The sequence below is a fragment of the Augochlora pura genome, chromosome 5 (assembly GCF_028453695.1).
Source record: "Augochlora pura isolate Apur16 chromosome 5, APUR_v2.2.1, whole genome shotgun sequence".
NCBI lineage: Eukaryota > Metazoa > Arthropoda > Insecta > Hymenoptera > Halictidae > Augochlora > Augochlora pura.
The window spans coordinates 20,376,809-20,402,724 of NC_135776.1; the positions used below are offsets into that span (position 1 = coordinate 20,376,809).

The 25,916-nt window shown below is 47.2% G+C and overlaps 1 protein-coding gene across 1 annotated transcript in view; it reads left to right on the plus strand.

Moving 5' to 3' along the window:
- The window catches only part of Ets98b (DNA-binding protein Ets98B), a 62,165-nt gene extending 42,284 nt beyond the window's left edge, over positions 1 to 19,881 (plus strand). Inside the window, exons 2-6 of the mRNA XM_078181110.1 lie at positions 3,698 to 4,095; positions 4,492 to 5,198; positions 6,779 to 6,933; positions 13,977 to 14,178; positions 14,642 to 19,881. Of these exons, the coding sequence (XP_078037236.1) occupies positions 3,698 to 4,095; positions 4,492 to 5,198; positions 6,779 to 6,933; positions 13,977 to 14,178; positions 14,642 to 15,027 (1,848 nt within the window). The 3' untranslated portion in view covers positions 15,028 to 19,881. The remainder of the gene's footprint in view (positions 1 to 3,697; positions 4,096 to 4,491; positions 5,199 to 6,778; positions 6,934 to 13,976; positions 14,179 to 14,641) is intronic.
- Positions 19,882 to 25,916: the final 6,035 nt, after the last annotated feature.

Sequence of the window (25,916 nt, forward strand, 5' to 3'; positions counted from 1 at the left end):
ATAAAATCGGATTCCGAAAGAATGCGAAAATTCCTCGGCTCTCGTAAATAAAACGGGATGCCTCGGATCGTTCTGTTTGGTTGGCAATTAAGTGATCGCGGATTTCGTTAATGGTCTCGGCACATTCTTTTGTTTCATCGACGTGTTCAAAGTAATTAAGTTACATTGTTTTCTTACTGTCTGGACTTTCATCTTCAATTCAGTTAATATGGCGAATCCATATATCATGGTAATGATATATTATCATTGCCATATATCATGGTAATTCCATGGGATTTCCAAAAAATAATCCCTTTACTAATTTCAGTGCCAGCTAGTTTCGTTATCACGCGATAGACATCTCAATTTCCATGCTCCACAATCGTCATTAGAAAATGTCTTGGAAACGTCTATGAAATGTCTTCTAAATGTTTAAGAATTGTCTTCTAAATATCTTTCCCTTGGTCCGATTCCACAAATAATGATTCGATTTTTTCCGACGCTGCTCGAGAAAGTACTGTCCCAGTTTCCGCGAGCAGCAGCGTCGAAAAATGTGTCGATTCTTCGAAAAACGATGAGGTCGATCCGCGGCGCGTGTGTCGTGACTTCACTGGAATTCCATGGTTAATGCACGAAAGGAGAGAATGCAGCTGCACCGTTGCGTTGCGTTGCGTTGGTTGGTTGGTCGGGCGACGCGGCGCGGCGCGGCGTGACGTCAATGACTGGTCCTTAAGAAAGGCCAAGGAGATAGCAGGAAACCAAGGAAGTCGTAAAAACTTGTCGGCGGGGCTCGATTTCTGACGTGCAACCCGAAACCCGATCCCCTCGGTGCCCGGCCATCCTGCAGGTTTGTCAATTAAACCTCCGCCTCGACGATAATTGCCCCGTCGACGATAATTGCCCTGTCATCGCTCGATTATTTTCACTTTCGCAGGTGACACCTTCGCCAAACTTTGGAAGTTCAAAACTCTTCGGTTAGAAATTGCGTTAGACCTACTCGAAACCATAGCCAATTCCTAAGTCTTCGACGATCAAAGATTTCAGAGATTTCAGGATTTCCGGAAACACCGTATCTTCCTGGATCAAATAAAGGGGTTGAAGAAGGGAGAGGGGAGGGGGGGGGACTAACACCCCGGTCTTTCCGGAGCTATTCAGGGAAGCCCGTCGCGGAATTCCACCGTCCATAGATCCCATCGGCATAGATGGAAACATTCTCTTTCTTCGCGGGACCTTTCGCGTTAGGCTAGGAGAAGTCGAGGGAATAAGCGGTTCTCTTTTGTACCTGTTCCTTCCCCGTATCTCTCTTCTCCTAGGGTTTTATCTCTCCTTGTTGGTTGGCCGCGGAGTTCTCGAGACCGTATAGCCACAACGGTGTGCGCAACCAGGTGGTGGCGGGTGGGGATACGGGTTGCATTGTGTCTCTAACGTGGGCATATCCAGCGAGGAGGCAGCGTAACCGTGCAAATCCGCGGGCTCCGTGGACGGGCTCCTCTCTCGGGCACGGGGTTCTACGGGTATGGGTATAATCGTTTATTTCGCGTCGACCTTTGCGGGGCACTACGTCAAAATGTCAGACGCGACCCCGCCTGAGAGCGTAGGGAAGATGCACTGGGAACGTTGTAATGGGCTTACAAAGCGTAACAAACTGATGCGAGGTCAAACACACGACGGGCAATAAACACACGGAAAGATAAATGGGCCCTTAAGGTGCACCGTGCTCGCGAGCACCACCACCACCACCACCACCACCACCATTCGCCATCGCCATCACCATCACCATCACCGCCGCGCGATATAGCCCCTTTCGTCTTTCGCTCTTCGTTTTAACCTCCTCGCTTTAAGCTCTTCGTTCTCCGCTTTTCGTTTTGAGCTCTTCGATCTAAGCACTTTGTCCTAAGTACTTCGTTTTGAGCTCTTCGTCTTAAGTACTTCGTTCTAAGTTCTTCTTTCCAAGTTCTTCGTCCTAGGTTCTTCATTCCAGATTCTTCGTTCCAAGTTCTTCGTTTCAACTTCTTCGTTTTAACTTCTTCGTGCTGATCAAATTTGGTTATTCTTAAAGAATTGTTCAAAGTACAACTGCTATATAGACTCGATCTCCTACGCATAAATTGCACTAAGAAGTTATATAAAATAGAAATATTGCAGGCCATACAAAAGTATTTTGGACTTGAATATAAATAATAAAAAAGGCATAGAAAAGGCTTCGAGTGCAAGGGGTTAAATTCTCCGTCCTTCGTTGCTCGTAACAAGCGCGAACGGTGGAGGAAAGCGTCTCGCATCCCCGTCCATTTTCATCGGTAGAGAGAGAGAGAGAAGATAATAGCGAAGTCGTTAGCGATTATTTACAAGGAAATTCCGGAGCGATATTTATTATCGGCGGGCCCGATCTCGCGAGGCCGGCATTTTCGCGGCGCGTATCGCCGGCCCTCTATCGAGGCCCCTTTTGACCCCGGGCCTCTCGACGGGCACGGGGAGGGATGAAGTTTTAATTACCGATCTCCGTCGCCTCGCGAGCTTTCTTTGATTTAAACTGAGCCGGGAATGCTTCGGCGTTGTGCGAATCGGGAGGCCGTGCAATAACCCGGGGACCCTTGCTCTTGAAACCCGAGACCCGCTGCAATTTCACTCCGATTACAATGCCCGGCGATACACTTCTATTTGCAACCTTTCGCGTCCAACGGTTTCGGGTCCGGTTTTATCCTTTCACCTCGCGGCCGAATCTTTGAAGCGCGGAGTCGCGATTTTATGTCAGGTTATGTCAGACTGCATATAATGATATTTTACAAAAAATATCATTTTCGGTTGTAATTTTTACCCAATTTTCATTTTTTTACAAAAATGATCAGTTTTAAAAAAGTTGCTTCAAATGACCTCAGCAATCGATTGCTTTACAGAAAGTTTGTCTGACAATGGCCGACACAGTTTCTACTAATTCGAGAAAGAAACTATTAAATATTCAGTGAAAATAGGGATGTGCTAATAAATGTCATTACCACCCCCATCATAAATATCCTTCTTACATCGAGCAATGTTTCAGTAAATCGCTGATTCTCAACAAGATCCACAGGCCTAGAAAAATGCCTAGAAAAATTAGAAAAATTAGAGAAATTAGAAAAATCGAATAAATTCGCGGACGACAGGATTTGCAAATATTTTAAAAAAAATTAATCGCAAAGTTCACGCGCAGGGATTGGACGTTTGACGAAACGATATCGCGCGCCGCCTCCCAGGGTTCGCAGGTTTCGAAGATGGGGCCCGAGATCGCCCGGAGCCATAAGCGACTTACGGAGCGTAACCAACTGACGCGAGTTTAAGCGCTGGACGGGCAATAAACACGCGGAAAGATAAATGGTCCGTTGGGTCCACCGTGAGGCGCTCTCGGGGAAAGTGTATCGTTTCTACTAGATCTTTCGGCTCGCGCGCGGGTCCCGGAGTAAATTCTGCAGTTTTATCGGGCCGCCGCGGTTATAAATACCGATGAAGCACGAAACGCGATCTCCGACGACTTTTCATCTTTCGATCTCTAACGGTAAAGTTGCGATTCAACTCTTTCCTTGGACGTTTCGGAAATAAGTTGCAATCCGACGAGTTCGAACGTCGATGACTGGTTTCCCGAATTTTAGGCAATTCAAAATTAAAAATTAATAATAAATTAATTGAAAAAATTAGCCCTTCCACCGTGGACATGCTAGGTAATTTTGCAAATTTTCTGTTCCAGATGCCACAGACAGTGCCCTCCGCAGCCGGCTACTCGCCGTCGTTCGACTACAGCACGTTCCAGTTCGATCTGTCCCTCCTCTCGGACGATTATGTCGCGACAAGCGCGCAGAATGCATTAAAGCCAGCCCAAATCAAACAGGAAGCAGAATCGCCGCGTCCCGGCTCACCGATCGCCACGTACCCGAGCCCGCCGTACCCAGGCGCCGGTAGCAGCGAACTACCGCTGTCCCCGAATTACTCTCGCGACGGATCGCCAGGGTACCCGACCAGCCCCTACTACGTGCCAAGGAGTCCCCAGAGCGCACAATTCTATCCGACCAGCCCGGAACCGTCCGCGAAACGACCGGTCAAGAGAGAAAAGAGTCTCGATCTGCTTGCCATCCTGCAGGAGTCCAGGTAAAGCGCCCTGTTTGATGAACCAGCTTATCATTAACTCTCTTATCATCTTGTGGGTCTACAAGAAAATTCCTACATGTTTCTTCAAATTCTAGTCGATGTAATAGAGAAATTTGCGATCGTGATACTGTTGGTTTTTTAAGAAAATTTAGAATCCTCTGCGTCAACCCCTTTTCGAGTTTATCTTATTATATATCTCTATATCTAATATAATTCAGTTCTCTGTAATGACACAAATCGATCGCTCCTACCCCTTTAATTATTTCCTTAGGGGTTGGGCGCTTCAAGGCAATATCACATTAACCGAATATTAATGGAAATAACTGTATCGATACGATGCGAGACAGCATGATTGAAATAACCATCGACGTCCATCCCCCGCGGTTCTAATTGCAGGCTCTTGGCGGAGAGTCTGGGCTACCGAGAGGACTCGACGGACTGCACGGTGCCGTGCACACCTCCCCGAACCGAAGAGGACATCTACAACAGCCTTGACGCGGACTTCTTCGCGAAGAAGGAAGATGCCGCGGTGCAGGGCCACCCGTTGCTGAAGGAGATCCTGTTCAAGGAGGAGCCGCGCGGCTGCGACAACCGCAACAACCGCAGCAGCAACAACAACAGCCGCGGGAACAGTCGCGGCGACAACGCCGACAACGGCAGCTCCTCCTCGTCGACGGCCTGCTCGTCGCCGGACCCGATCGACCTCGAGACCAGCGGCGGCTCCTCTTTGAGGAGCCTGCTCTTCAAGGGCGCCAGAAAGGACTTCGCGGAAGTCGCCAGGGCGAACGCGTTGAAGTTGGAGAGAGCGCAGGAGGACGAGGTCGGGAATCCGTTGCAGAAGGAGGAGGAGCTGTTCAAGGACAGGCAGAAGAGCGATCATCAGTTGCTAAGGGAGGTCTTGAGGGACACCAGCTTCCAAAAGAAGTATAATCTGAGACCCGTTGATTTGGGGAACGTTGGAACTGGGTTCGTCGAGGACATGGAACCCGGCGAGTGCGTCGGTGATCTTACCAGGGAGCAAATCGAGCCTGTTCTTAGTCTGGCCATTCAACAGCTGCAGAAGGACTTTGACAACACCTGCGTGGCGCTCGGCATTCATCCGGGTGAGTCTCTTTGAGTTCGATTATTCACTCTGTGCTCCTTGCTCTCGAATTCCGCGAGATTTTTGGATGACGCAGACCGCACCCAGATGAACACAGTTCAAAAGAAAGAATTCAGCGACAATTTCTTACAACTTCTAAACCATTAAAGATATCGCGCCGACATTCTCGCTGAAAATAATTAAAAAATACTAACTCACAGCTGCCGAAAATTAAATACTTTCTGCATTTATTAAACCATCAATTTCATTTCTATTTTTGGTCTACTGGAAAATTATACCCACGGCAATTTGCAGCGCGTCTCGCAAGCTCCGCGAGAGAAAAGAAAACTGTTCCGCACCGTTAGAGGGGGACTTAATGGCCATTCGGCGGACGGTGGCATAATAAATATATAAATCGCGGAGATATAGTGGCCGCCGGGTAATAAGAAGGTGGTGGTGCGCGCGCGCGCGCGAGCGTCCATTAGACGCTTAGGCCTTCTTGCTACCTTGCCGCGGGCGACGGCTTCGACGTTATCTTCGCGGAGACGTAGAGGAGCGCGAGCACGACGACGGCGACCGGTTCGACTATTAGCGCGTACACCGTGTGATGTCATGCTCGGAATAAGTTAAGAACTCGCGCGCATCGTGTGCTCGGCTCGCGTTACCGTCTTTACGAAAGGGCATGGCCTAATAAGACGATCAAAACTTGGAAGTTCTTTAGCGAGGGTAGTTACAGGGAAGAAATTAGATTTCGCTGTTCTCCGGTATTTTTCCCCCTTTAGCGTCTCTCTAAAATTTTGAAAAGAATGTGGCTCGTTTCGGACATCGAGACGCGTGTTATAGAATTTTTTCCGATTTTTCGAACAATTTTACGAACAATTTTTTAACCCAGAAAACGCGAATTGAGCGAGTCGGTTACCGTCGTTGTCGACGTTACGAAATTTCGTGGGCTGCCGCTCAAGGTCGCCGGCCGCGCTTCCGCCACGCATCCACCGGTTCTGGTTCCCCCCCCGCAGCCGTCGGAACGCGTCGAGGAAACTGTGTCGACCGCGGTGTTGAAAAACACGGGAGAACGATTCGTCGCCGGCCTAGAAAGTTCTGTTACGAAAGCGAAAGTAGAAGAGAGCCGAGTGAAAGACTATTTTGCGAAATCTCTCGGATTTCTTGTCCCGTGATTAACGCGAACGGGGCGTTCAAATTTCGAATGGAGGAGACGATAATTTCATTTAACCCTTTGACTACTGTTGGCGCCTATTGGTGACCAGATCAAATATTCGCCTGTTTCACCCGTTTATTATAAAATTTATTAAATATTGTAAAAGAAGGAATTCGTACCCTACCGTACGAATAGTGTGTCCCAAAGTCTGCCGCAGCCAAAGGGTTAATTTTAATTCAATCTGTTTATACGGTTATATAAGGGAAAGAACCGGCTTTTTACCTTAGAAAATTAAAATACGGAATCAGCGGTTTAGGAGAACAGTTTCAACATGTAATGCTGAATTATGTAATATATAAATTGAATTATGTAATTTCTCTATTTTCTCGCCATCGTGGTTAACAATTTGAAGCGTCCAGTAATACGTTCGATCGATGGTGTTGCAGAGCCACGACGCTGGAGCGCGGCGGACGTGGCCGCCTGGATACAATGGGCCAGAAGGCAATTGCAGTTGCCCTCGGTGCCATTGGAGAGCTTCAACGTCGACGGGGCAACGTTGACGTCGCTCACCGAGGAGGAATTCTGTCAGCGTGCACCTCAGGTGAGTCCGATTCGCCTCCCTCCTCGATTATGCCGACTTAACCCTTCCCCGGCATAGGCTAATTTGTAGCCTGGTCCGAGGAGCTAGCGCCTGCGCTCGATACGATGCTCGAATACACACTATAACTTAACCCTTCCGCCTTCTCTCCGGTTCTTGGCTCGTTAACCCTACGAGAACCAAACGTCGAGCGTTGTGCAAGAAATTTTCGCGCCGGAATAAATAGAAATCTCTAATAGCTGGAAAGCGACGGAGACAGACGGTTCATACGACGATATAAATTTCGATTTGTTTGCGATCAACGGGGTAAATAATGAAAACAGCCGTGTCGTAAATGAATCACGAACCGCCGCTCAGGCTCGTTATCTGCGACGCCGCCGCCGCCACTGTGAACAGTTTTTTAAGGAGGTTATCTTGTATTCGGCCAAGAATTTACAAGAGATTTCTGGCGTTATCGCTAGTGCAATCGCTGCAGATGATAGTGCGGGTAGCGAAATGTTTGCGCCAATTATTTACCGAACAACAACGATCCGTCGCGCGGTGTAGAACATAAATTCAGCAATTTAGACAAATTTAACAATTTAGACAAATTAGACTGAATTGTAGACAACAGATTTAATCGACGCATTGAAAACAACATGGCCGCTGCAGACTGTCAACATCGATCCGTCCCTATTGGAAAACCCTCTAAAAACGAGCCAAGTCACCCATTTTTCCGTTGATGAGCAACGCGAGAGAAACTACCGTTCCTTCGACTAAAACATCCGCGCTCGCGGTGTCCCGGACAAATTCTTACGGCCTCGTTCGACCGCGATTAGCGCAAAAACCAAAGTGGAGAAAAAAAAAGACATGGCAATTGGTCCAGAACCAGACCACTCTCCCACAAATTATCCGGTTGGAAGAGTAGACTTTCCCAGAGGAAACTGGTCAACCAAGGAAGCCTTGAAAACGCATTCCTGGCCTCGCGTCGAATCGAGCGCATAAAGATAGAAGCAAAACGGTTCGAACAGTCTTTTCTCTCGCGTGGACGCAATGAAACGCTAAAACGAACAACCGCTCGAGCATCGAACCGCGCGCGCGTCGATGCTACCATAAGACGCGTGAACGTTTCTCGTTTCATAATTCCCTCAACCTCTTCCCACCGGGCTTGCGCCTCTTCTACAGCGAGATATCGTAGATATGCTGAAAATTACGCGAAAGTAGCGTGACAGTGTGTATTAAATAATTTTTATTCGAGATATTTTTTAGTATGAATTGCTGGGTGTTATTTCCTGTTATTTGTAGGCTTTTGTTAAGCTAAACTATTTATTACTTGTTTTGGTATTTTATTTTAATATTTCTTTATATTATATTAATATGTGTACTACATATTTGCATACAATGCATTCATATTGCATGACAGATTTTTCTGCGTCGTGTCTGCACGTATACCTAACCTTCCACCTACTCAGTAATTCTTACTAAAAAATGCATCGAATAAAAATAAGTCAGTAGAAACTTTCTAACAAATTACAACAATAACTCTCGACAAAAGTTATCTTTTATATTCAACAAAAGAAGAAAATTATTGCATGTTCCTGATATAACTATACATTCTTTATCTCTGCACTCCCTTTAAAAAATTATGAGAGTGCCTAAGTCGGCAATTGACTAGTTTAAAAATTGATTTTGGTTCCGAGCGTTTATAGGATCGTGCAGCGGTCGATAAAGAAGCTAATGACGCGACCGAGCGGAGAAACGCCCGCGGACGAAGGTCCGGTGAAAGTGAATTTCCTGGAAATCGGCAGAGCGGGGATTGTCCACGTTCTTTCCCCGTAACCGAACGGGGTGAAACGACGGCATGAGTAAGCGACCGACGTAATAATACGGTGCTCGAATCGCTCGACAGAACCAGGATTCTCTCCCGATACCTTTTTCAATGCATCGTGGCGCCGTGCAAGCGATTGCAAGATCGAACGCAACCGTTGCCGAGGACGAGATCGCCGAACGAAATATGTACAACGTCTGCTATCGCGAAGCTCGGTTCGCCGGCATTTTACCATTTCACTCGAGCCGCGAATGCAAAAGAGTCGCTTCGATGTTTAGAAACGGCCATTTGTCTTCGCGCGAGATTAGCGAAACCCAGAGAGAGAAAGAGAGACCACCGTCTCTCTCTCTCTCTCTCTCTCTCTCTCTCGCGTCTCGCGGACATTTCTCGTATTCGTTTCGCTCGGTTTTCGCGTTGAACCTTCCCTCCCTCCCCTCTCGCCTCCTCGTCCTCTTCTTCATAGTCTTCGTCTACTTCGTCTTCCACGCCACCGGTGAAACGGTACTTAATTCTTCTTATCTCGTTTCGTACGTTTCGCTGCCGGGAGATGTGGATTTATGCTTGGTCACGTGTAACTGATGGCTTTGATGCGGCTGCCGCCGAGATAACTTCATACGCGCGGGCGCGCGCGCGCGCACGCGGGGGGGTTTTAAAGAGCCGGGGCAGAGACGCGTCGGTGCGGTTATTTAAACGTTTTCGGCGGCGCGGGATCCCCGGTGTTGCAACTTTATGCGCGGCTACTAATAAATATATGTCTCTCCGCGTATTGATTACGCTCGTCGCCGGGATGAAATATCAGACTCGGAAGTGTTTGCGAACGCTTTCCGCAGAACCGACGCGCTAGCAGACTTTCGCACCGATCTGTGGTCCATTTAAATTCCTCTAAATTTACGCCTGGATACTTTTAAACATTGTTTCATTTAATAGACTCGGTTGAGTTTAAATAAAGTTTCCCGCGATTCGGTGAAGTTCGAGCGGCGAAAGACGGCCAGAGGCTCGCCGAGGAATTTGAAAGGGATAGCCGCGCATCGACTCCGCTTGTCACGGAGGGAAATAAAGCGAGTAGGAGATCCTACCGAAGGCCGCGCAAACGAGGGAAGAATCTACGAAATTATAGATAGCGCATAACCGCGAGCATGCTCGTGATTCCACGTTGCGGAGACTGCCGCGCGGCGCGCACCGCGCTCTCGGCGCAGTATAATTATCCAATTACAAGACGTAAAGCTGAATCCATTATGCATGACTACCTTAACCCCGTACGCGCCGATGCGCCGCCGATGCGCGAACATTTTGTTCGCCATTAATTCTCTATCGCATTCGGCACGTACGATTCCGAGAGACCGGGATTACCGATATCGCTTCTCTAGGAATTAGACCGTTGCTACTCGCCGCGTTTGCATTGCAAAATTCTGCCCGAGCCGAGAAAAGACGGTAACTCATATTTTAGAAATTATACTTGTTATGATGAATATTTCGTCGTTGCCATAATTAGAATATTTTAATTTGCGCGCCATATCAAAAGCGACAAAGGCGAGTCTTGACGAGTACTTTCGTCAATTCCTTAAATTTTTGCTATCTCCTTTCGCGCTACAACATTTAATCAGTTTAAAATAAATAAAAATTGGTGATGCGTTCGGAGAAAAATTGGGTACATTGGAGGCCTAATCAACGCTTCCCAGAGCCAGCGGCGAAGTGAAATATTCGCGCGCATTGGCCTAGAACAATTAACACGAGACACCCATGTATAATTCATCTCGTACCTATTCTATTCAGAACGCAGAAGTTTGAGTTTCTCAGGACAGTTCGTTCCCCGGTGGATCGCATAAATCGTTCGATATCGATCTAGTTATCCCGGATCCCTTATTGCTCCGGATCATAATTCATGAGCAGCAGCCACCTGATATAGGAGAGAGAGAGCGAGAGAGAGGCGGTTGCTAAGCGAATGCGCCGCGGACTCGGCTAGAAATTGAACGGTGCGAAGTCGAAGGTTAAAGAAATTCGTAGCGGTCGCGAACAGTCTTCGCGAGCACTCGAAGAAGTCATTAACGTATGTATCCTCCCCGGCATTCGTTACAGACACGGATGGGTTCGGCGGCGGTGCGAGGAGCCAGCCCTCGATAATGGGTCCGGTGGGAATCCGACTCTCGGAACGTTTCCGAGCGAGATCGCCCGCGCGCCGGTTCCCATTGCCACGAGCCACGACATAACCGGGCATGGCAGCTGAAATTACACGGGATGGGCGCCGTCGCGTCTTTATTTCGATCGGTACTCTCTTTCTCTCTCCGCCCGGATTGTCCCGCCGCAGAAAAAACTGCTCGCGAGCGTAATCCGCGCGCGCGCGTCTACCCGACAGAAGTCTACAATTTACGTCGGTTACGTCGGTTGCAGTCCGATGATTTTCCCGAACGACTTAATACATCCCCCGATGATCGCGGGACCGATCATCCGCGCATCCCGACCGATCCGTGATCATTCTCGACCGGCATTAGCCTCGATCCGACGGTCGCGTATCTTCCACGACCGGTGTGTGTATGCCGTGCCTCGCGTGGGAAGGGAACGCTTCCGAGTGAAAAATATGCAAATGATTCGCATGCCTTGGCTCCGCGAGCGAAGAGCCGGCGCGCAACGCTTTCCGAGCAACGGAGCGAACGATTACACGCTACTTTCTCGTTAGACGTAATTGATAAATGCCGCGCCGCTCGGGACTGGTTGAATTAAGGTCAGGTGCGCGAAAGAAACGGCGCGCGATGCGTGACTAATTAAAAAATCTTTCCGATCGCTCCGCGTTTTTCGGATCGAAGGCGAAAAATCGGCCTAAAAATCGGTTAAATTTTTAACTGTTGATAGATAGACTTCGCCTCCTCTTTCCGCCTTCCCCCGTCGCCCCTTTCCGCCTGGTGCAACGACTCGAATACACCGTTTACCGACACCTAGAACTCAATTCGCGTTGCAATTTGCACGTCGCAAACCAGAAATCCTTGCACTGTGCAGCGTGTAGCTCCAGTCTATGCAGTCGCAGTCACAGCACATAACTGCAGTCATCTAACAATAAGATGCGTTCGTTTGGCTGTTGTTCCCCGTCCCCCCTCTTTAACCCCTTGCACTATAGTAACGAGTCAGACTCATGGTGAAAATAAATTCTTAGAATTAAAATTTTTCTTATTTTATTTCTATTCGTGGCAAATAAATTCTTTTGTTATTAAAGCATCGAAACAAAGATGAATAAAGACAATAAAGGAAACAGAAATTGTCTGGTCCAACTAGGAAAATTATCAAGTACGAATAAGTGCAAATCGTCGTAGCTTGAAAGGAGCGATAATCCAAAGGGTTAATCATCTCCCTGCGCAGCTTCCACCAGAAGCAGGATCAGCGCTCGTCTGCGCAGCGCAGACAGTGCACAGGCGACGGACGCGCGCTATTTGCCCAGCAGGAACGATCGAAAAGTAGGTCAACTCGGTTGCCTGAATGCCTGGCTGGTTCATTGGTTGGTTAGCTGGCTGCTTGACTGGCTAGCTGACTCGCTGGCTGGCCGACTACTTTGCCTGACTGTCGCACTGCCGGCTAGCCGACTGACTGACTGGATTGCTCGACTCTGCCCGGTGTTGCGTCTTAAGACGCGCTTTCTCTTCGACTGCGGCGCGCCGGGGCGCGACGACGACAACACACCGTCGTTGGAATTCTAAGACCGTTTCACACTCGTAGATACACTCGTGTATCGAGATACGCGTACGCGATACATACATCGTTCCGGACAAGAAGTATCGCATTGCCGTCTGAACGCTCCTGTTGACTTACATTTACGAATTCGAGGCTACTCGGAATCGTCTTTGCAATAAAGATAGAAAAGCGTCGAATGCACCGATGCTTGATTTCCAATGCTTGGATTCCTGAGTCTTACCATAATATTCCAATTTTTCCTTTTTGGAAAATTCAAAGTACTTGTTTGGTAAAGATCTACCTCGTAAGTCGTCTAATAAATATATTTTTCTATAAAATGGTACCAGCATATATATATATATATATGTTATTTTAAATTAATTTCTAATAGTAGACATCGCTAAGTGCACAGATTAGTTTGCTGTTATTTTATGGACAGCAGAATAGCACACGTGCACACACCGGGACTCTAAGCAGCTTAATTTCCTACGAAAAGAAACCTCGTCCCGTTAGAAACGCGTCTCCGGCTAGATACGGGACCGGGCATTAGCGCAAAGATGGATAGCGCACCAATTAATTAGCGAAAATTTCGCGACATCGCTCGTGCCGCTCGTTTCTATCGCATCGGGTGACCACGCGTCTTTTCTTTCTTTTTTGCAACGTTCCGCGGGGTCGCCGCGTTGTCGTTGCCAAGCCGGCTTAATTGTTTTACATTACCAGGGAACTCTGACAGGGTATTATTAATCCTCGGTGTATGATAAATTTATCTACTTTATTATCCTGCGGCCTCTTCTTCTTCTTCTTCTTCTTCTCCCCCTTTCCAGCGTTCTCCTCTTACCGCCGAATGCCAGCCGCTCTCGCGAGGCAAACCGAACACATTCGCGGAATGTCCTACCTGTGCCGCTGGGGGACAGGTATTCATGCAAATGAAGTCTGTATGGAGTCATTCCGCGATAACGTCGTTTTCGTAAACGCACGGGGCACACCGGAGTCACTGCGAACGCATTACCCCGATACTTCTTTCATGAATATTGAACAAAGTGCAATCTGTAATCGTTCGAGTCGAATCTCTGTAAATCCCGCGAAAACGCTATAGCAGAGGAGGGACCGGTCGCGCGACAACGCGAATATTCGCCGTTTAACTCGCGCGTTTCGTTTCTACGTACCAATTTATCGTTGCGGATGCGTTTACGCGCGACGATCACGTGCTACAATCTTACACCCGATCGAAAAACTCTGCGTATACATTCTGAGAGTGACTTTAATCGAATTTGACTAAACGACTTGTTAAGTTACACGCTGCGAGACAATATGAGACGATATTCTTTGCAAAACATGCAATCGATTGGAACGATAACGAAATTAAGTAACGCAAAAATTACGATCTTCACGATTTTTACTTAAACTTATTTTTCATAGCAACTTTTATCGAAATCGAAGAAATGTTTGACATACAGATGCAGTTATCGAGATTCTGAAGGTTTTTTGCAAGCTCGGATAATAATGTTAAAATATTAGAAAATATTGGTCTTAATCCTATCGATGACAATCTATCTTAATTCTTGTTCGTTCGTTGTTTCAGTGCGGTAGCATGCTGCACGCGCAGCTGGAAATTTGGAAGGCGGCCGTCGAAGAGTCGCCGCGCAACACGCTGGCAGCTTCCTGGAGCCCCGCCGGCGTCGTTCAAACCCCGAACAACAACGCGACAGGCTCGTCAGCGATTGGAAACGCCACCAACGTCGTCACTGTGAAAGGCTCGTCTTGCAGCGTGGACTTCTCCGATGGTGAGTCCGCTTTTAGAGCCTCGAATCTCGTGTTCGCAATCAACCTTTGCCCTCAATTAATTTTCTATTCATTTTCAATTAATTTTCTATGAATTTTCTATTAATTTACGATTCATTTTCGATATTAGTTTTCAATTCATTTTCTATTAATCTTCGATTCATTTTCTATTAATTTTCTATGACTTTTCTACGAGTTCAGCTGATCCATGAACTTTTTCGTTTATAAACTGACTAACCAATTTCTCTCTCTACCATTCTCGAAATTCTATTTTCCTACCCTACGATGCGCCATATCAAAAGCATCGTCTCTTTCACCCTGAAACTCACCCAGAGGCGAGAAATTCGAATCGCGAATGCGAGAAATTCGAATCGCGAATGCTCCGGACGCAAAGAGGACCCGAGGATTCTGTCGCAGCCGCGCAAGGGTAATTGGAATTTGTTTTTCTTGGGGTTCGTTTTGCAGAGGAAGACGAGGACTGCGGTTCCTCGCAGACGGGCTCGGGCGCCGGTGGTAACGGGAGCGGGAACGGAAGCGGAAGCGGCAGCGGCGGTGGCAAGATGCGAAACGGCGGCTCGCACATCCACCTGTGGCAGTTCCTGAAGGAGCTGCTGCAGAGCCCGGCGGCCCACGGGTCCTGCATCCGCTGGCTGGATCGGCCGAAGGGCGTGTTCAAGATCGAGGACTCGGTCCGCGTGGCGAGGCTCTGGGGCAAGCGGAAGAATCGGCCGGCCATGAACTACGACAAGCTGAGCCGCAGCATCAGGCAGTACTACAAGAAGGGGATCATGAAGAAGACCGAGCGCAGCCAGAGGCTGGTCTATCAGTTCTGCCATCCTTATTGCCTTTAAAACGGGGATCGGATTGTCCGAGATCGGCCGGACTCGGCTCGGCACGAACTTCTCTCTTCTCTCGGCTCGAGCTTGTCTCGTCTCGTCTCGTCTCGTCTCGGCTCGGCTCGGCTCGGCTCGGCCTTCGAGCTCTCTCGGCGCTTGGCCGTCCAGGGTGTTACCTCGACGACGATCATTATTCTATTTATTCCGCGAACGAGGCGACGAAAGGTCGCTCGCTGAGCTGCGTCTCCCGAGAATATTTATTTAAAAAGCGCGCCGCGAAGAGTCCTCTTCTTCGCGTCGCGAATCCTCGTTTCACGCGACCGTCCGAGGCACACCCGCCTTTTCTCCGGAGTCCGAAGATGATTGATTGTCTCCGAGAGAGGCGAGAAACGCCTTACGGAGGAACGACATCGTCGACCAATCACCTTGAGAGAGCTCCAGGGTCCCGAAAGAAGAGCCACGAAGGGCTTCCGACGTTTCACGTGTAATTTCTTTGAATCTTCTCTCGTCTCTATACATATTTAGCTGTGGTCGCGACACGCGTCGCGTCTTCCGCGTGTTTGTCGCCCGTGTGTGCACGTTGTGTTTGCCTGTCTCTTTCTTCTGCGTGCCTGTTTCCGTGTGTGTGTGCGTGCGTGTGTGTCTGCGTCTTCTGTTTTAGCGTGACTGGTCAAAGGAGAATCAGCCACGGAGGTCGATGGTAAACGATCCACCGTGTCCGGCACGCGATCCTCGATCGCGCCGCGACGCGGATGGGTGTTTCTAGTACGCCCGTTTTGGGCGACCCTTATACTCACCCACCCACCCACACCCCCCCTCTCGTCCCTCCTCCGCTCCCCCCGCCTCCTCCTCCTCCTGTCCGATATCCTAAAGAATTCTTACGGAAGAACCACCTGTTTCCAATTGTCTCTTCTCCCAGTTAACCAGCTGTAACATACAAGATAGAAACCATCTTTATCTTAAGATATAAGTTGATTCCGCGTTACACGAGCCACCATTTTGTCGCGGCCAGGCGGCTGGTCGGAACGCGACAGCCACGGGGCCGCGTTGTGGTTGCAGCCGCATCCCAAAGACGGATTTTGGTCGATCCTGAGCTCCCTCGGCCGGTACCCAGCCCTCTGTTTGCTCAAGCTAAAGCATTTCGCCGTTTGTTCAAAGCTTTCGCTACCGAAGACAGCTGCGAAGACGCTGCGAAGACTGCTTTTTAACTCTGCTGCGGTCTTCGAGTATTGGTATCGATATTAATATCAAGAATAACAATAATAAGGGGATAACGAGTGCTATGAACAAACGTGAAAGCCCTCTCAAAGCTTCCGAAGTAACGCAGTCTCCATAAAAAGGGATTCTCGAACGCGTTAACCCGTTTGCATCGCATGACAGAGCGAAACGCGAAAAACTCGTCGCCGTTTTCTGCAACATTGCTCAAAGTGGTTGTTGGTGCATATATTTTACCAATTCATTGTTCCCCCTCCTTTCTCTCGCTACTACTGATGAAACGTAAGCGATGCAGATGGGATAACGGGCCCCCTTGTCTTCCATTGGATCGTCGTGTTCGACGATCGAAAACGACCAAAGAGGGTTGCAAACAGCCGTCGATCCTGTACCAGCGAGTCAACCAGCGCCCGATCACCAGTAATGTACCATACACGAGCTAACACTAACGTCGTCCTAACGTAACGCAACGTAACGTAACGCGACGCGACGCGACGTTACGGAATTCTTAACAATAAATAATATCGCTAACAGATCTAGTATCGTTACCGCGTTGATATAATATCGGTAACATTGCTGCAGCATTAACTAACCAACGCCATTCGACGGCAGGCTGTCGTGTACCCTAAATCGGTATTATATATCGTCGTGGCGACGTCAGCGTGCCGTCACAGCGTCTTAGGAACTTACGAGCCTGTCTCGCTGGTACAGGACAAGCAAAAACGGCGGCGCTGTTTCACGCGGCTCGGAACGGCTACGAGGGACTAGGATCGACACTCTCGAAACCCACGCCGGGAGGTACGTCCCGCGGATCGTTTTCGAGTGTTACCGTCGCGGCGGCGACGCTCTGCTTCGAGAACGACGAAACAATGATTAAGAAGATGCGAGGCGGAGAACCGCCGGAAAATAATAAAGGGGAAGAAAACCGCTCTTCCTTCCCTCTCTCTCTCTCTCTCTCTCTCTCTGTTCTCGAGATTGCTTACCAGCGCCGGTTGTCGCCAGTGTCTCGAGCTACCCGCGATCACGCGGATCCACGGTCCGTGGACGATCTTCAGCGCGCGGAACCATTCGCTGCTCTTAGGTCAGTCCCGTCGTTTCGTATTTTATTCGCTTTCACCGAATACCCAATGGTAATTCCTCGCGGCGTGGACGGAAAACGCCGATTTTGTGATAGGAAGAATAGAAGAATAGAATAACTTTTTAGCAGGTTTATGGTGTGAAGTTTAGAGTCCTATATTTTTATATATCTGGAATTAGCAAATTTTTCTAATATTTTTATAAGATTCCAGACCTCCCTGGGACGTTTAATACCGAATTTACGGAGCAACGGTGAGGAGATTTTTATTGCAAAACTTGCTCGAACAAAGTAATTTATTCCCATGGAAGAGTCATTGAAGTTTGTACAGAATTATCGAATAGGGTGTTTTTAGAAGATAGAGTATTTTTCTAGCGAGAAGCGTATTTTCGAAGACAGAGGATTTCGCTCCTCTAATATTTTTTGGCATTTATATTCCTACAATATTAGGATAACGTCGAACGTCGCGTTACTTCGATATCCAAAACGAAGAACGATCTGAAACGGAATTTTCAATCGATAAATTGTGCCTTCCGAAGTTCCAAAGTGCCTTTTTGGCGGCGCCAGAGGCAAAAATTCTCATCGATCGGCTACGCGTCCTTTCGCGGACGGAGCGGAAAATCTGAGCCGGCGCGGCGCGAAACGATCCGTGTCGTCCTGTGACGCGCGATTAGGTTTATCCGTCCCGACGTGTCCCGGGGAACGCTACCAAACAATGGGTTTCGCTGAAAGTATCACGAAGGAACGACGACCGTGGATCGCTCGAGGCTAGAACGTTTGCGCGACTGGTTCTGGTGATTTTGGTCCCATATATCTATGATATATTAACGTTGTATGTTCCATGAACGATCTAGCATGTAAGCTGAACTTAGCCACGTAGAACACGCCGGCGGCTTACGTGAGCCGCCGCTAAGCTACTCCAAGAGAGAGATTCTCTTGTCTACGTTTGATTTTCGTTTATATCTTTACCTTCTTTTTAGATCGACTTCGTTTCCGAACGCTGTCTTCCGCCGTGCGACGAACTAGATAAGCGATAAAATACAAATAAGAATAGCTCGATGAGCTCGATAAAAATTTCCAAAAGGAAATTCAAACTAAATGAATAAATCGAAAGAATTGTTTCTTTCGTTCTATTTTGTTGGTTAGAAGATGCGAATTTTCTCTCGCTCCCCCTTATTCCCCGCAAGTTATAGAAACATAGAATACTAACGATAACAATTATTGTAATTATTGTCCTGTAATATACTTTTTGAAAATACGAAGGAAATTCGCATTTATCGGGCCGTGGAAAAAAAATTGAAATTTTCGCAAAAAAGAAAATCGCATTGCTTGCAATTTAAGCGTCGCGCGAACCCGGCGAGAAGGCAGCGTTCACCGATTTTCGTTTCCCGTACCGGTAAGTCGTAAGTAATAGCGTCTCTTACGTTTCTAAACATTCGAGAATCTTCCACTAAGATTTATTTAAACTTTCTCCGAATGCTTTCAGAATTCCAGACGCGTTCACCGGGGTGTGTCCCCGTTGACAACGATTCCACGGGGCCCCGTTTCGGCTTGAGCATCGACCGACTACCGTTCATTCCGCCTGTTAAATCGCCGATTAATTATAATCATTATAAATAATTAATCAGCCGATTAAGGGCGAACGCGAAATTCCGTCGACGCTCAAAGCGAAATTACAGTTCGGCCACGAGACTCGCATTTGAAATTTATTTCAAAATAAATTTTATACACGTCGCTAATAACCCATCGATGCGACAATAAATAACTAATTTATAAAAAAATGCTATTCGCCGCGAGCCCGGTGAACGCGTTCCAGGTTCTACTAACGCTTCAAGATTGTTCGCTCACTGATTATATCGGTTGTACATACATCTCGGCGTTAATCATTTTCTACGTTTGTTTTTATTTATTTAATTGAGTTCTCTCGTAATCTTATTAATATATTGCACGAGTAGTCGTTAGATCGCAGGTACGCCGGACTCCGCGTTCTCGCGATTCTGGTTTTATCAGTTATCGCGCTCATTTCTATTGTGTGGCCTAACGAATATGGTGAAGCAGCAGGTGACAAGCTCACCGCGAAAATTCGAAACGGTGACTTTAAAGCAAAGGGTGCATTCAGTTTTCTGTCAGCCGTTGGATCGACGCAGGAATAATTGTAATTTTTGCTGACCATTCAACTGACTTGTTCAAACAAGGTATTATACGTCCTTTTGAATGAATTCAATTTTTGTTTATTAACATACCATGTGCAGGTCACGGATCGAGCTTTACTCGCGTAAAAATAAGGAAAATCGCCGAATTTTCAGAAAATTCGTTTTATACAGAGAACATTTTATATTCGTCAATTGACAATAAGATTTTTATAACAAACGATGTTAATATTTCTCTCGCATATAGTGTGTTAAGTTACGATTACAAAAAAAAAAACAACGATATGTTGGGCCTTCGTACTGGATTATTGCGACACTGTAAAAAGATCGCTGTTTCTGTCGATCTTTCCGTCGCATGAAATTCTAAAAAGCTCGATGTGTCGAGCCAAAGGTGGCCGCGCGAGCTCGATAACTTGTTGGATGCAATATTTTCAGCTGAAATAAATACGTTATTGAAAAAGAAACAATGTCGTTGGAACTGTGAAATTTATGCGAAAGCCACCTCACTCGTCGAGATTGTTCACCGCTCTCCCGATTTCATCGATCAACGCCTGCTCGTAAAATCATCGAACGAAATGCAACATCGTGGCCTCCACGGAACAAATGCAAGATCGAAGCCTCGATTGATGATAAGGCCCGTTTCCTCTTGGCCGTCCTCGAAGTTCCGGCTAATAAGCGGCGGGCAAACCGTTGTTGCTAGAATTTTAAAGCACCGACGCGACCGTTTCGCCGGCCTCTTATCGGAGCCACGTCGAAACGAAAAGTTCCTGCGAACCGTCGGCGATCGTAAACACGGCATTCGATTATCGGCACGGGGTTCGACAGTGTCGCGGCTTTCCATCGACGACCACCTTGTCGATTTATCTTCGCCCCTTTAGGAGCGGCGCGATCGGCGACCGCATGCAAATTTGCAAACGCGAAACGCTGAGTTTGCGACGCGTGAAATGGCTTTTGATATTCGGCAGACAATTTTTAAAAATATTGGAAATTATTGGAAATACTTGACAATACTTGGAAATACTTGGAAATACTTGGAAATACTTGACAATTCTTGAAAATACTTGGAAATTCTCACTTCGATATTCAGAAGAAAATTCTCCAAAATTATTAAGAATTAAAACGCATAACAAAATTTATCTTCAAAATAAATTGACGCAGCAGTTAAGAATGTCCCTGCTAAGGGGTCGCCGACCGCGAAGGGTTAAGTCGTTCATCGAAGACTCGCTGCAGGTGCACGAGGCGCCGCGGTACGAAAGATCCGCTGTCACAGAGAAAGAAGATGGGCGACGAATCATCCTCAGAGATTAGATTATAAAATCAAGGTGGTCGTTTGCGGTTGGGGGACGCAACGCGGCGCGTCTCGCGGTCATCACGGCCATCACGGCCGTCGAGATTTCGTCGAGATTAACATTGTCGCGATTCAAACGAATGCGAGGAATGCCGATAACGTAATTACCGTGGCGCAATTGCGAAAATTCTCTAGAATGCAGCGATCCGAGTTTTAAATCGATTTAAATCCTTTGCACTCGAACGGCGACTCGGTGATAGCAATTCAATTTTTTGCACGTGTTTTTAATTAATTGTTGGAGGTTCGATGCAGCTATATACGCGGCGAAAATCAAATTTTATTAAAAATTAAATAAAGTAAAATTTGGTAAGATATTTTGACGTCACTTTGTCATTTTTTTTACTTAATTATTGAAGGTTCAATGCAGCAAAAATCAAATTTAATAAAAAATGAAATAGAATAAAATTTGGCAAGAGATTCGATCGAAAAATAAATGTAATTTTGATACAAAAGTATTCTTTCAAAGTGTGATCACGATGGGGTAAATTTTTCGAATCCACAAAAAGTGTCAACGGGTTCGAAACAATTGTCGTTTTAGGAAACTGAAATTTGACGTGCACAAAAGCGGTCCGAGCCTGCTATTTTCGAGGCTCGAGCGAAAGGAGAAAGTCGCAAAAAGGTGCTTCCAGCTGCCAGCGAGCGACGAAACGATCCGATTCGATCTCTCGATGCTTGTACGTAATCAGGCTTCGTACGACCGCGGTGTTCGCTGTCAATTATCGTGTTACGCCAACGGGTCCGTCCATGCGATAATCGGCCCGGCACTTTCTCCAAAAATTTTACGATCTTTCTACCAACGTTTCGATCCTTCGTACACCTACAAAAGACCATATAACACTGCGTTTATGCAACGAAGAGTATTGTACACCGTCGTTAGAATTTCACGGCGAGGTTTCACCGTGCAGAGGCAACGAAACGAAAAAAGAATTGCAAAACCACCCAAACAGTGTTTTTCTTTATGCTTCCCTGTGCTCCAGAATTTTCAGAGAACTCCTTCGCTCCGATAAAAATTGTCAATTCGCGAATAGGAACAGGAACGGTTTATCCATTCGCGAATAGAGATCCGCGTCGCGAATAAATAAAGAGCAGCCAGGCGTTTCGCTAATCGTTTATTCGCTTCAGCCGATAATAGTTGAATCGATCGCGAACGCGTAACGCTCCGTGGAACAACATTTATCTTTCGCGTTATCGAACAACTATGGCAACGATCTCAACGAGCCTTTACTTTTAAACAGGTTGCCGCTTGTTTACACCAGCCGAAGAGAGGCGGCGCCGGTTTTGCTCGAGAGATCGCGCGCTGACTTCCGACGGCCGGTCGAAGTCCTACTTATGTATTTTCGTAGCGGCACGCGGGTAGAGAGGAAAGAGAAGCGAAAGCAACTGGTGGGCCACAACCGTGGACGAGTGAAAGTCCTCGAATTATGCGAATCTAATCGGCGATAAATTCGATAGTTACTCGTCCCCGGTTAAGTCTCTTGCGACTCGCGACGATGACGCGCGGCTTGCATTCGAATCGCGAGAGAATATTTGATTTATTTCATTTATGAAAATCCCATTTGTATCACAGGAATTTAATGGAACAAGCTCCGATAAATATAGAAAACATATATAAGAGAAAAATACTGAAAATTCATACATTATTATATTTATTACAAACTGGTACATATTTAATGTATCAAATATAACGTTGTCCTATGCGTTCCGACTATATTTGGGCCCGGTAAATAATTAATACCGAAACAGTCGTAATTAAAGTAGCTTCAAAAATCGCAATAGTGTGCAAAGGGTTAAAGAAAAAATCGAATATCCAACGAAGGCTTCGTCGAAGCAAAAATCGGGTTAAAAGCCCGAAAATTGGGACGCCTTCCCGAGGTATAATAAAATCGTCTCCATAGTAGTTTTCACGCTGGCAATTCGTTTATTTACGGAAGAGAAATTGCGCCGGGTCGTCGGCGATTAAACAGGAAGAGGATCGGAAAGAGAGGGTGGCCGGTAAACGCGACCGATTATTCTCCGGCCGCGACGGAGATTAAAATGGAGAGAAAACAAACAAGGCAATAACGTGTCGCTTTAATAGCGGCACGGTCTAGCAGCTTCAATTACAGTGTTTTAATTGGCCTTGCGGAGCATCGGTGTAATTACGCCGGTTAACGGGAAGACTCGCTGCAACTGGAGCGCGAATTTTATACGCGCCGCCGCTGGATTTATTCCAGGTGGAAATTCGAGGCGCGAGCGTCTCGCGATTCTCGCGATTAGCGGCGATTGTCTCGGCCGTCGGATTTCTAACCCTTTGCACTCGATTGGCGACTCCGAGGCACCGCGAAAACCGTTCTTATCACGGTCCAAAATCATTTTTATATTAACAAAGTATAGATTTACAAAATTGTTAACAATAAAATTGTCTTTAAAACTGTCTTTAAAACTGTTTGAAAAATTATTTCAGATTTATAGTTGAATTGGCTTCGAGCGCAAAGGGTTAACTTCGAATTGTTCGATTGACTTCGACGCAGACGAATAAGATCTGAAATTAATTAATGTATCATTAATATAACATCTATAATTACCTCTGTGTAACACAGAAGGGTCTTACCAGGCCGTTAATAAAGAATAATAATAATGAAGATCGGAAACGGTATTGTTAGTAGTTAGGAGGAATTTTCGGATCGCTTAGCCGGTGGACGAACGACCGCAGCATCTTGGCCAGCGTTAAATAGAGTGGAGACGAACGAGTCTATTAAGTGCGGTAATTAGTAGTAATTTGAAACAGACTCGAGTAACCGCGCTTCCCGAAGCGGCAAACGCATAGAGAAGCTCCAAGCTGAGCGTAATGAAGATCGAGCACGGTGTAATGAGATTTAGGAAAGCTGAGCTAATCTGGATTGACACTTGCGGTGTCCTGGATCGGGGAGGAATCCCGAAGACCGGAAAAATCATCGAACAGTGTTCATAGTCTTCGAAGCATTTATCTGGTCTTATTAAAGAAAATATTAAAATAAGATCGGATAATAGGGCAAATAAGCGATAATCGATGCAGCGTGAAAGAAATCGTAGCGCGAGGGGTTAAAAAGCATCGGTGATCTCCGAGCCGTCGCTTCGCCCAAAAGAAATATTTTTATATTTTTCCAAAAACAATTTGGCGATGATTTATTTTGTTAAGGCGCTTCGAGCGGTAATCGTCCAACGAATTCACGGCTCGCCGTTTCATTGGGACGTTACCGCTACTCGCTAAATACTTTCGTAAGTGGGGGGAGCACGATTTATTGGATCCGTGGTCGCGATATCGTCGGCCAATCATTTTTACGCGACCTCCTCTATCGGAACCGTTATCTCTCGACAAGAGTCGAAGCGGCCGCGATACCGATTTTTCGCGGGCCTCGGCCGATCGCCGGGCGAAACGCATCCACGTTTAAATTACATCTGCCGGCGGAGTGTCGGCGGCGCGGACGCGGCCGGACCGCGCTCGTTCAGATCGCGAAACAATGGCGGGACCGATAAAATAACTGAGGGAGGGGGGGATTCATTTGTTCTACGTAACTATACGTGCTCGCGCTATCATAAGAATACCGGGGGTATACCCTATGGATCAGCGATGCGCCGGCGATCATCGGGCTTGACCCACATAAATCTTCGAACGCCGCGATACGTCGCGCCGCAACCAACGGAGGAGTTACCTTTCGATTTTATGCTCACCTTGTTGTACTCCAATTAACATTGGTTTCCTAGGAACGAAGATAGTAATATTAGATAGATACTACGAGATATTAGACACAGAACAAGCTATATAATTTTAAGGATTTCCTTATATTTTTAACCCTCTTAGTTCCGGGCGAAAAAGCCAAAGTTTTACTAGGGTTTGAAAAATGGCTCATAAAAACCAAACGAAAAACAATATTTACATGATTCAAAAAGCAGTGTATCAAGGACGAAATTGAGAATGAAACAGTGATGCCAATTTTTTTTTCAAAGTGACACAGCAGCGCGGGCCGATATATCGGTCTCCAGCAGTAAGAGGGTTAAGCTAAGTTGTTTCTTTGACTCATTTGACGTAAAAAAGGAGATCGTGGACCCTGGAACGAGTGGATTCCATAAACTTTGTACTGTCTTTAGCATCGTATCATTTGTTCAATTTCTTCTATTACTGTTCCTTCCCTTTTCTATATATTTTCTTTTAATTTGCTGCACGCGCGCAGAAATGCTACACTTTTGGAGCATGAAGTTTCGCTTCCGTCGATCGAGCAAATTATTTTGCGCACCGCTGTTCTCGCTGTGTAACACCGCGACCGTAAATCGATCTCTTTTTCCCCCGGTTCCCCGTCCCTGGAAATCCTTCTCCCATCAGTTTAGGCCGGCTCGCTCTCCTCTTTAACACCGCGGTGCCTCTTTCTTTCCTGGGCAGCGCGGCACAAGCGCAGCGCAACACAGCGCAACACAGCGCAGGCGATTCGACGCGATAGATCCAGAGAGGGTAAAAAGAGCCGGAGCACACACCTCCGTCGATTCATTCGGGCGCTGTTCCCCCTCTCTCTCTCTCTCTCTCTCTCTCTCTCGCTCTCTCTCTCTCTGGCACCACACTTTCGTTCCCCTCGTTCGTTCTTTTCTAGAGGTGCGATCGCTTCGACCCCTTTCCCTCCCCTCGTCTCCCCCACGATTCTGGCGCGGCGCGGCGGTAACGTAGATACAGCGGGTACGAGGTGTTGTTGCAACAAGGTGTTAGATTAATTGTACGATTAAATCGTCGTAAATCTCGAAAAAGGGACGCCCACTGGCTCTTCGTGCCCCCGGCCCCTTTGCTCCGCTCGCGCGCGAAGGGATGATCGAGGAGTCCGACGGGGAAGGGGAATCTGGTATAGGAGACGAGGGAGGGACGCGGGCAAACGGGGATAAACGAGGATAAACGAGGATAAACGAGGGTGAACGAGGGGAGGAGCGGGAGGACGCTCGGAGAGAAGCTCGACGTTTCCAGAGCGATACGAATCTTTATGGCGGAAAGATTCTCGCCATCCTATGGGGGAGTTCAAACCCTTTGCTTTTGTTTGTTCTCGTTGCTCCTTTGTTCGGCCCCCGTCGGTCCCCCCTTCTCGACACCCTTTTTCGTTTGTTTTTGTCCGGAAGGTGGGGG